Source organism: Bos indicus x Bos taurus, chromosome 24 (genome assembly GCF_003369695.1).
Source record: "Bos indicus x Bos taurus breed Angus x Brahman F1 hybrid chromosome 24, Bos_hybrid_MaternalHap_v2.0, whole genome shotgun sequence".
Taxonomy (NCBI): Eukaryota; Metazoa; Chordata; class Mammalia; order Artiodactyla; family Bovidae; genus Bos; species Bos indicus x Bos taurus.
This window is the reverse complement of record NC_040099.1, coordinates 38,955,040-38,966,643: the sequence shown is the minus strand read 5'-3', so window position 1 is coordinate 38,966,643 and position 11,604 is coordinate 38,955,040. Positions and strand designations below refer to the sequence as shown.

Here is an 11,604-nt window from a genome sequence, read left to right as displayed (position 1 = left end):
GGCGAGCGGGCTCAGTAGCTGTGCACATGGGCTTAGCTGTTCCGCATCACACGAGATCTTCTCAGACCAAGGATCAAACCCGTGTCTCCTGGACTGGCGGGTGGGTTCTTTACCACTGAGCCACCAGCGAAGCCCAATTTTATTATTTTTTAAAATTTACTTTATTGTGGTTGATTTACAATAATCGTATTGTACTGTACAACTGTACTGCTGCTGCTGCAGCTAAGTCGCTTCAGTCGTGTCCGACTCTATGCGACCCCATAGGCAGCAGCCCACCAGGCTCCGCCGTCCCTGGGATTCTCCAGGCAAGAACACTGGAGTGGGTTGCCATTTCCTTCTCCAATGCATGAAAGTGAAAAGTGAAAGTGAAGTCGCTCAGTTGTGTCCAACCCTCAGCGACACTATGGACTGCAGCCTTCCAGGCTCCTCCATCCATGGGATTTTCCAGGCAAGAGTACTGGAGAGGGGTGCCATTGCCTTCTCCAGTTTGTATTAATTTGTTCGGTACAGCCAAGTGACCATTTTCATATAACTTCCCTTATGGTTTATCACAAGATACTGAATACACTAATAGTTCCTTGTGCTACACAGTAGGGCCTTGTTGTTTATCCATTCCCTATACACTAGTTTGCATCTGCTAATCCCAATCCTTCCCTCCCCAACTCACCCCCACACACACCTTGCCAACAAGTCTGTTCTCCATGTCTGAATCTGTTTCGTAGATATGTTCATTTGTGTTGTATTTGAATTGCCATAACCTGTATTTAACCAAATCATGCAAGAATATAATCAGAGGTTTTCACTACAATCCTTATGTATGTAAACTGTTCACCAAGGTGGCAAGAGATGAGTTTTTCCTAATACAAACTATCTTAACTAGGAGTTTAAGCTATTTCAGTGAGACTGTACTGACCATCAGAATGACAAAATCCATGGACATTTAAGGAAAGGTAGTACAGACTTTGGTCCCTAGAGGATTTCAAGAACTCCTTTCTTTAAAAGGACTCTGATCTTTCTTTTTCTTCCCCTTATTTGGCCCCATAAGAGAATCACAGAATTCTGAACTAAATTGTAATGATCAAGTTATGCCTTTAATTACAGAAGAAAAACCGAGGCCAAAACTATCAAGTAATTTACATAAAAGGAAGGGAGCCAGGTTATCTCACACAGAATAACTGACTACACAGCTCAAAGAATGCACGTCGCGCCGCCCCCCGCGGCCCCCCAACCCCACCATTCTTTTTGCTGTTAGTTGCACCCTTCTTGAAAAAATACCATCTTTGATCATTCAGGAGCAAACATAAAAATTACTCAAGTTGAGTCTTCTGCCTCCTTGTAAGACGCACATGTTTTTAACACGTACTTAATTTTTTAAATTTACTTTTAATTGGAGAATGATTGTTTTACAGTATTGTGTTGGCTTCCAGTCATATTAACATGTATTTCAAAACCATGAGGTGAAAAGTGAAAAAAGGCCATAAAACAAGAATCCAATATGCCATTCTTTGCACACGACATCAGAACATGCACTTAGAATTTTTTTCTCACAATTGTGTTCCTGTGGAGATACACTTGGTCTTACTCATCTGCTTCTCCTGTAACCCCAAGTACGTAAAATACATATTTACATTTTAAAAGGAAGTACTTTTCAAATGTACTGTCCAGCGCCTGGACTTCTCCGACTAAAAGGCACAATCTCTGAAACTGTTGTGGTTTCAGAACACAAAGTATGTGGAAAACAGATTCCTAGAGTAAATGGGTCAATATTTGGCCGCCAGGCACGCGAACCCTGGCATCCGTCTCAGGGCCTCAGCTCTCCATCGGTGTCCCCGGGGGTGTGACAAGCTCGGGCACTTCCCAGGTGGCCCAGATCGTCCAGGGCGGTCTGAAGCAGCCTTCGCAGTATCGGAAGATCTCGGGAAAAGCCACGGGGCAGGCGGGCGGGCACGCCTGGGACAGCAGGTCGGTCTTCTCGCACAGCAGCAGCCGCCGAACTTGGTCCATGATCGCGCCTTTATCCCTGCGCAGCGCGTGGTTCGGGCCCAGGACGTCCTGCATCAGGACCGCCGGCGCCTCCATCGCCTCCCACCGCGCTCCGCCGCCCGCCGCCGCGCCGCCGCCGGAAGTGCGTGTCGCTTGGGGGCGGGTCACGGCGACGGCGCGTCCGGCCCCCGCAGTCCAGGCCGGGCCGAGGCCCGAGCGCCCGTGGGCAGGGTCGCCAGCACTATTGGCTGCAGAAGCGGCGAGCTGAGAGTCCTGACGCCGGCGGGCGGCGGGGAACGGAGGAAACCTAGGGTAGACTGGAGGCCGAGACGCGGGACCGGACCCCGCCCTCGGCGGAGGAATCTGACTCCGTGGCAGCGCGCAGCGACTTCCGGAGGGCTCCCTCCGCGGGCCCGCGCGCAGGTGCTTAAAGGGGAAGCCTCGCATCCCTGGGAGGCTGCAGGTTCCCCGGCCCCTGCCGATATACCACGCAGTCTTTTGAGGTTTTTTGAGGTTCCACATTGCTGGATGTTAACATGTTACGCCCGAAACCTCACAGCCAGGAGGAGGCAGTTCTAATAATCCCGCCCACCCCCGCCCGCCTCCCGTGCTTGCAAAATAGGCCGTCCTTTGGGGCTTCCAACCTGCCAGGAGGCTTCCAACCTCCCAGGTGCCTGACGCCTTAGCCTATCGCATCCTAGCCTCCCGGCTCTATGAAGCCCTTGCTGGTTCTTTGGTAGGTTTGTGTTTTTGTTTTCCTGAGGACACAAGTAACTCAGAGTTGACACACTTACTCTGGCTATAAAGTCGAGTGGGTCGTTGGCGGAAGCTTCCCGAATGTCAAGTGTTTGAAGATGAGCTTGAACTTCTGGTGGCGCAGGGTCTGTAGATTGGAAGGGACCGTGTCGAGATTAATGCCGCCTCTGTATGAATGAAAGGAACACGTTCCATGTGGTTCAGTTCAGCCAGTTTTCTGTTCCTTCTTGAGTCAGTTTTGGTAATTTGTGTGTTTCTAGGACATTTTTCAATTTTGTTTAATTTATTGGTGAACAATTAGTCATGACATTCTTTTTATGTAAAGTTGGTTGCAGTGTCCTGTTCATTTCTGATTTTAGTTATTTACATCTTTTTTTCCTTCAGTCTAGCGAAAGTTTGTCAATTTTGTTGAAATTTTTTCCCCTAAGAACAAGACATTTGATTTCATGGAATCTATTGTTTTTCTGTTATCTATTTCACTTGTTTCTGTTTTAATCTTTATTATTTACTTTCTCCTACTAGTTTTGGGTTTAATTTGCTCTTCTTTATCAAGTTTCTTAAAGTGTGTTATGGACCTAATTCAGTTCAGTTCAGTTGAACAGTCGCTCCGTCATGTCCGACTCTTTGCATCCCCATGAATCACAGCATGCCAGGCCTCCCTGTCCATCACCAACTCCCTGAGTTCACTCAGACTTAGGTCCATTGAGTCAGTGATGCCATCCAGCCATCTCATCTTCTGTCGTCCCCTTCTCCTCCTGCCCCCTATCCCTCCCAGCATCAGAGTCTTTTCCAATGAGTCAACTCTTCACATGAGGTGGCCACAGTACTGGAGTTTCAGCTTTAGCATCAGTCCTTCCAAAGAAATCCCAGGGCTGATCTCCTTCAGAGTGGTCTGGTTGGATCTCCTTGCAGTCCAAGGGACTCTCAAGAGTCTTCTCCAACACCACAGTTCAAAAGCATCAATTTTTCGGCGCTCAGCTTTTTTCACAGTCCAACTCTCACATCCATACATGACTTCAAAATTCATATATTGAAGTTCTGATTCTCAGTGTGACTATTTGAAAACAAGGCATTTAGGGAGACAGTTGAGGTTAAAAGAGGTCAATAGGTGGTTTTGTTTTTCTGAAGAACCCTAATATATTCTTCTTTTAGTCATTTCTAATTCTTCTTTAATCAAGGGTACATTCGTGGATATATTCTATAGGAAAATATCTTTCAAGTGTATTTCCTACAGAAATAAAACTGCTTTTTACAAACAAGAACCAGGCCCATTGTGTGTGTGTGTGTGTGTGTGTGGTTCTGTGCAGTCTCAAGATGTATTAAAAGGCTTGAAAATATATTGAATGATGGTACACACCTACTTTTGTACAGGGTTCTGTGTGTGTGTGTGGTGTCCAATTTTTTGCAGCCCCATGAACTGTAGCTCACCAGACTCCTCTTTCCATAGAGTTTTCTAGGCAAGAATACTGGAGTGAGTTTCCATTGTCTACTCCAGGGGATCTTCCCAACCCAGGGATCAAACCCACATCACTTAAGTCCCCTGCATTGACAGAAGGATTCTTTACCACTAGCACCACCTGGTGAGATGTGAAGTTGAAAGCTCAGGCAGAATTCTCTGGGAAAACTTTAGTGTTTGCTCTTAATGCCTTCAACTGATTGAGTGAGGCCCACCCAAGTCACGGAGAGTAACTGCTCACTTTCAGTTCAGTTCAGTCGCTCAGTCGTGTCCGACTCTTTGCAACCCCATGAATTGCAGCACGCCAGGCCTCCCTGTCCATCACCAACTCCCAGAGTTCACTCAGACTCACATCCATCGAGTCAGTGATGCCATCCAGCCATCTCATCCTCTGTCGTCCCCTTCTCCTCCTGCCCCCAATCCCTTCCAGCATCCGAGTCTTTTCCAATGAGTCAACTCTTCGCATGAGGTGGCCAAAGTACTGGAGTTTCAGCTTTAGCATCATTCCTTCCAAAGAAATCCCAGGGCTGATCTCTTTCAGAATGGACTGGTTGGATCTCCTTGCAGTCCAAGGGACTCTCAACAGTCTTCTCCAACATCACAGTTCAAAAGCATCAATTCTTCGGCGCTCAGCCTTCTTCACAGTCCAACTCTCACATCCATACATGACCACTGGAAAAAACATAGCCTTGACTAGATGGACCTTTGTTAGCAAAGTAATGTCTCTGCTTTTCAATATGCTATCTAGGTTGGTCATAACTTTCCTTTCAAGGAGAAGCATCTTTTAATTTCATGGCTGCAGTCACCATCTGCAGTGATTTTGGAGCCCCAAAAAATAAAGTCTGACACTGTTTCCACTGTTTCCCCATCTTTTTCCCATGAAGTGATAGGACCGGATGCTATGATCTTCGTTTTCTGAATGTTGAGCTTTAAGCCAACTTTTTCACTCTCCACTCTCCACTTTAAGGTCAATAATTTGAAATGTCAATCACATAAAAAAAAAAAAAAAAAAACCCACCTTCACAGCAACATGAAGACCAATCTTTGACTAAACAATTAGTTACCATCATCTTGCCAGGTTGAAACATAAAATCAGCTACATGTACATTTAGTCATTTTAGAATAAACCTTGAAGACATTCAAAGAAGTGGCCTAGGCAAACGTGGGGATTTGTAGGAGAACTCATCTCAAAGTTATTTTTTATTTGACTCACAAATCTTTTAGAAAAGAAGTGACATCAGGAATATTTCAAAACAGTTACTTCCATTAGGCAAATAAATGCAGAACCATGTCCCTGTCTGGGTGGGGTTACTCAGAATATATTTCAAACTGCTAAAAGCAGTTATAACAAAGGACAGTGTGACCAGCAAATGAATGGTTGTTTTTATTTCCAGCATGTACCTTTATCACTTGTTCACTCTCTTTGGGCCATCGTTTACAGTGACTCAAAATGTGAGTCAGGAAGTGAGCTGTCCCCTGATATCACATTAAAAAGACTTGTGAGACTCATAAACTATACGGGCTTGATGAATGGATCACATATGGAATTGAAATAGCATTTTAAATGGTTATATTTTTCTTGCAGATATCCACAGGAGACAGTCTTCCTGCCTCCTGGAATGAATGTGCTTTGCTTTGATGTGGGCGCTGTACTAAGGTAACAGTCTGTCTTGATCATTTGTCAGTGCGTCTGGAGCCCCAGCTATAGGCACCAACCTTTACAGATTTGTAGGGGAATCAGATGAGTAATGCACGTGCAAGCATTTTGGAAGCAATAAAAAATTAGGATGTTGATGATACAGGTAAGACAGTGTCTTTACCAAAGAGATTGTAAATGTCAGAGGATTTATCAGAGGCCATTTGTTGGTTGCAAAGCTGGATACAGTGTTTAAATGAATTTTGGCATTTGGGTGGGAAGGATGGTTTCATTGCATTTTTGGAGCTTTCAGTGTGGGAAACAAGGCATTAAAGAATTCATTAAACTCTAGATTTTAATAGTGGAGGCAATAATATGGCTTCTGTGACTCTCAGTTTAACAAGGTTAACTGGTCCTTTAAAGGACAGAATTCTAAGACCAACCATGTGGGTTTATTGTTAAAAATACCAATCATGAAAATTTTTGAGAAAATCTTCTCTTACCTTCTGTCTCCTCTTTTTAATGCATTTGTTGAAATGCTGGCACCCTCCGTCCTGGGTCTTTATCTTTTCCTCCTGTGCACCTTCTCCCTTTGTTATTAAAATTAGGACAAGACTCCACTTCTTTGTATTCCAAAACTTCCAGATCTTTGCCTCCAGCTCTCTTCTCACCTCTGGACCACTATTCTTAACTGCTTCGTGTGTCAAAAGGATCAAACTAAATCTAAGTTGAAATCCTTATCTCTGCATCAGCTTCTGTTGCCGAATCTCTAACTGGGCTAATGGCATCACTGTTGTGTTAGTTGACCTAGCTGCTGGGTAAATTCCAAAAATTTTAGTGGCTTAACCAAATAGATGTTTATCACTGCAGATGGTGACTGCAGCCATGAAATTAAAAGATGCTTACTCCTTGGAAGGAAAGTTATGACCAACCTAGATAGCATATTTAAAAGCAGAGACATTACTTTGCCAACAAAGGTTCGTCTAGTCAAGGCTATGGTTTTTCCTGTGGTCATGTATGGATGTGAGAGTTGGACTGTGAAGAAGGCTGAGTGCCGAAGAATTGATGCTTTTGAACTGTGATATTGGAGAAGACTGTTGAGAGTCCCTTGGACTGCAAGGAGATCCAACCAGTCCATTCTGAAGGAGATCAGCCCTGGGATTTCTTTGGAAGGAATGATGCTAAAGCTGAAACTCCAATACTTTGGCCACCTCAGGCGAAGAGTTGACTCATTGGAAAAGACTCTGATGCTGGGAGGGATTGGGGGCAGGAGGAGAAGGGGACGACAGAGGATGAGATGGCTGGATGGCATCACTGACTCAATGGACGTGAGTCTCAGTGAACTCTGGGAGTTGGTGATGGACAGCGAGGCCTGGCGTGCTGCGATTCATGGGGTCGCGAAGAGTCGGACACGACTGAGCGACTGATCTGATCTGATCTGAATGTAAAGTCCAGTCAGTGCAAAGAAGTTGTGAGCCTTCTTTCCAGGGACCCAGGCTCAGAGCAGCTCTTCTTCCATCCCCATGTGCGCTGACGTCTAGCTGATGGGGGAGAGAACAGAGGACAGACCGGAAGTGATGCTCATCCTTGGCACTCATTCCTTTGACCCCAAATCAGTCACCTTGTCACCCCTGACTGCAGGGGAGACTGGGTTAGGTCATCTGGCTCTGTGCTCAGTAAGGGCTTACCTGATCACTACTATTTAAAATTCCCAACTTCTTCCCAATACTCGCTCCCTATTCCCTTCTCCCAGTTAATTTTTCTCCATAGCAACATTCATCCTGGTGAAAAATACCTGTTTCTATATGTTTGTGCTTTTGTTCCTCCCTCTCCAATGAGAATGTAAGTGTAATGAGGAGAGAAGCCTTGTCTTCTTGGTTCCCTGTCATAGCATCAAGGACTGTGCTCGACCTATAAAAATCTCAGTGTTTGTTAAAAGTGAGAATTAATGAATCCAAGTGCATATAGTGAGTAGGCAAGTCGCTCTATAAGTCTGGAGCTTAGAGGAGAGGTCTTCATTGGGGCAATGCATTTGGGACTCACTGGCCTAGAGATAGGGTGACCATGTATCCAAGTTGGCCCTGAACAGTCTGGGCTTAATTGCTAGTAGTACCCCTCCTTTACTCTTAAAAATTCTCTGTTTTGAATGATCAATTGTAGAGTTCTAAAAATTTGTGATAAATAAAACCATAGAACTGGATGGGGTTCCCTAGAGAAAGCGTGTAAAGTAAAAACAGAAGAGGATCCAGGAGGAGCTTAGGTTCCTTAGGAACTTAGATTCCCTAACTTTTAAAGGCTCAGAGATGAGGGAGGAGTCAGAGAAGGAAGGAAAATCACAGAATCACAAAGCCAAGAAAAAAAGAGTGGTTCCAAAAGGAAAGGGAGAGATTGATCAAGTCAAAGTCTTCTGAGAGCTGGAGTTAAAATGAGGACTGAGAGATACCCGTGAGAAGCTCGGAAATCAGGGAAGACCTCGGCAATAGGCCTCGCGGTGGAGTGATTAGGGCAGAAGCCAGATTGATGCAATGGAGAGAGGAGAGATAAGGAAATGAAGACAGCAAGGTATAGAAAATCTAATTAGTTTGGTTGTGAATATAAGAGAACGGGCAAAAATTCTGGATCACCCATTTAGCAGATTGAGTGTGTGCTGAAGGCAAAGCTCAAAGCAAAACAAATATGCAAGAATTTAGTACTTGACAATTTGAAACAATGAACTAAAGAAGTCATTGCCAACAGCTCACAGTTCTGTTGGGCCTTCTATTCGTTGTTTTAATGTTGACTTTACACGTGGGAGAGGGTACCTGAGTACTCAGTCCACTGAGCAATCTGGTCTGGCCCTGAATGTGGTCACAGTGGAGGTAGGAGTGGCCTTGAGAGAGAACGCTTTCTGTTTTTGTTGGAAGAGATTTGAGCTGAAATGTTGCTGGGCATGATCCAGGTGAGAGGGACCAGCAGAGCACACAGGAGACGGCAGAGAAGACGGATGGTAGCATTTCACCTGGGCAGGTGGAATGAGTGGCCAGAGGTGGGTCAAAGGGTATGGACCGGCTGTAACTGGAAGGAAGGAGGAGGATCTGGGCTCCTGTACAGCTGGGTTTGTCCAGGTAGACAAGGGAGGAGAGGACGCTGTGGCCTGAGGTCTTAAGTGCCCCTGACAAGGAGGAAGGACCAGCTGTGTGTGCAGGAGGTGTCTGTCTGTGGTTTAGAGCAGGTAGAAGAGTGAAAAAATCACCAACCAAGGAAACGACGTCACAGGTGCTTTCGAGGTTGATGATCATGAATCATCGGCTGGCATGTCTTCAGTTACCCAGGTGATCACAGGAAATCACAGGTTTTTCTTTGATGGACCAAAACCACAGAGAGAGAAGTACTTAAGAGGGACGTTATCTTCCACTTGTTTTTTTGCTATGCCATGAGTCAGCATAAACATGTGGGGAAAGTAGGGATTGTTAGGAGAAAAACATTCTGGAAGACACTCACTCTGTTTTGTTTTGTTTCTTCTGCAGGAAAGAGTGGGATTGATACTCAGGTTTTCCTGAGATGCAGGTCTCACTGGACTGGGTGGGAGTCAGGGGGCCTGGGTCACAGTCCTGGTTCTGTTGGAACCATGTGAGCCTCTCTCTCTGAGCTTTGGTTTTCTCACAGAAAAGCTGTGAACAGATGATCCTATTTTCCTTCCGCTTCTAGAATCTACGAGTCTATGATGTTCTGTCTCCATCTCAGCTGCCTCCAGCTGACAGGCAGGCGTGTAAGTCCTAGGCTTCATTGTGGAGTTGGAAGGGTTCTTACAGATCACCTGAGCCCAGATTTGTGCTCTGAGACACTGGCTTTGGAGGGGTTCTGATGAACTTCTTGCTGAGGGGAGTTTCGAACCCATTAGCAGATGAGGCCAAGGAGTCGGGCCGGGATAGATTGAAACATTGTGTTATTACTGGTCAGTCTGATGCTGGAAAATGTGGATTAGAGGAGCAGGCCAATGGGCTCTGTGATACTGAATTCCCAGATGAGGTCATTGCACCCACCAGAGTCACAGGAGTGCGGAACATTGCAGGTCTTCCTGCATCGTCCCTCAGGGTGTGATCACATGGGGAACAGAGGAAGACACAGACTTTCTGCAGGCTCCCGGCTCCCTGGAGGCCAAGGGAGGAAGCAGGGTCAGTCAGCAAGTATCAGGTTCTCTCCTCGACTTACCACTCAAAAAAGTTACTTCTTGTAGGGAGAAATAAGGGTGCAGCAGAGCGGGAGCGAGGGGCTTCCCTGGTGGCTCAGTGGTAAAGAACCCTCCTTCAAGCAGGAGACACAGGAGATGCAGGTTTGATCCCTGGGTCAGGAAGATCCTCTGGAGGAGGAAATAGCAACCCACTTCAGTATTCTTGGCTAGGAAATCTGATGGACAGAGGAGCCTGGCGGACTACAGTCCATGGGGTCACAAAGAGTCGGACGTGACCGAGTGTGCAGGCATGCACACACAGAGAGGGAGACAAGGAAGGTGGGAGACAGAGACAGAGAAAGAGCAGGATTTATGGGAATGGACACCATCCTTTCCAAGGTTTATGAAAAGTGTAAGTATGAACTCCAAGTGTCTGCATGGCAGGGCAGTTTTGGTCATATAATACACACATTATGTATGTATATGCATATGTGTGGGGTACATACAGATTAAGTGAGCTACGATGTTATTTTGTTCAGATGTAAATATATGTGAAGATACTGGCAGTGTGTATATCTTCCCTCTGTGTTGAAGTGGCTGTTCATTTAAAATCTCAGATATCAGACCAGGGTCAAACGAATGCTTTTCCGTGGACAGAGGCTCGGATGTCTGTGGGTATTTGTCCATTAAACTTTACTTTTCCATGTTTGTTTGTTTGTTTTTCTTTTTCTTTTTGACCACACTGCATGGCATGTGGAATCTCCCTGACCAGGGATTGAACTCATGCCCCCTGCAGTAGAAGCATGGAGTCTTAACCACATCAAATAACTATGAAATACCAAGTTGGGGAAGGGGCGATAACAAAAATGAATCTAGGATCCTATTAGAAAATAAACGGTGTGTATATTTGTGTGTGTGTGTGTGTGTGTGTGTGTAGTAGTTGGTGGTTACACATACCAAGATTAGTTAGACAGGATAAACCTCTCCAGGAGTGATACCTAAACTTGGATTGGGATGGAAGGATGAGCATCTCAGTTGGCCAGAACTGCTGTGTGCAAGTCCTAAACAAGCACTGAAAAAAAGCACTTAGTGCGGGTGGTAGAGAGTCACAGACCTCAGATGGGGAACAAAGGTTTTTGGTTTTTTTTTTTTTAATAACTGAGAGCCAATCTTTTTATCATTTTGTCTGATAGTAGAAAACTTAATCTAGTTACTTCTAGGCAGGCCCAGTCAAAATGATTGATTACTCAGAAATTTCTGGGTAAAGTTCTGGATTTTAAATAGCTAATACAGGATCTCCACTGTGCACGTTTCTTCTGAGGCTGTGTCTAAACTCAAGGGGACGGGGTGGGGAGGGTGTCCAGTTTGCAGGTACCTGCTCTGCCTTTGGTGTTGCTTCCCTGATGGCTCAGTAGGTGAAGAACCCTCCTTCAATGCAGGAGACACAGGAGATGCAGGTTTGATCCCTGGTTTGGGAAGATCCCCTGGAGAAGGAAGTGGCAACCCACTCCAGTATTCTCCCATGGACAGAGGAGCCTGGTGGGCTAGAGTCCAAAGGGCTGCAAATCTGACATGACTGAGCGACTGAGCAAGCACTCTGCCTAGGCATGACTTTGTCTGTCC

The 11,604-nt window shown here is 45.6% G+C and overlaps 1 protein-coding gene across 2 annotated transcripts in view; it reads left to right on the top strand.

Moving 5' to 3' along the window:
* The first annotated feature begins 688 nt into the window (after nt 1-688).
* The window catches only part of AKAIN1 (A-kinase anchor inhibitor 1), a 48,891-nt gene continuing 37,975 nt past the window's right edge, over nt 689-11,604 (top strand). Inside the window, exons 1-2 of one of the 2 annotated variants that reach the window (XM_027525983.1) lie at nt 689-2,406; nt 5,781-5,852. In XM_027525983.1, coding sequence (XP_027381784.1) covers nt 1,756-2,406; nt 5,781-5,834 — 705 coding nt within the window. In that variant the 5' untranslated portion in view covers nt 689-1,755 and the 3' untranslated portion in view covers nt 5,835-5,852. The other variant, XR_003508452.1, reaches the window with a different exon arrangement.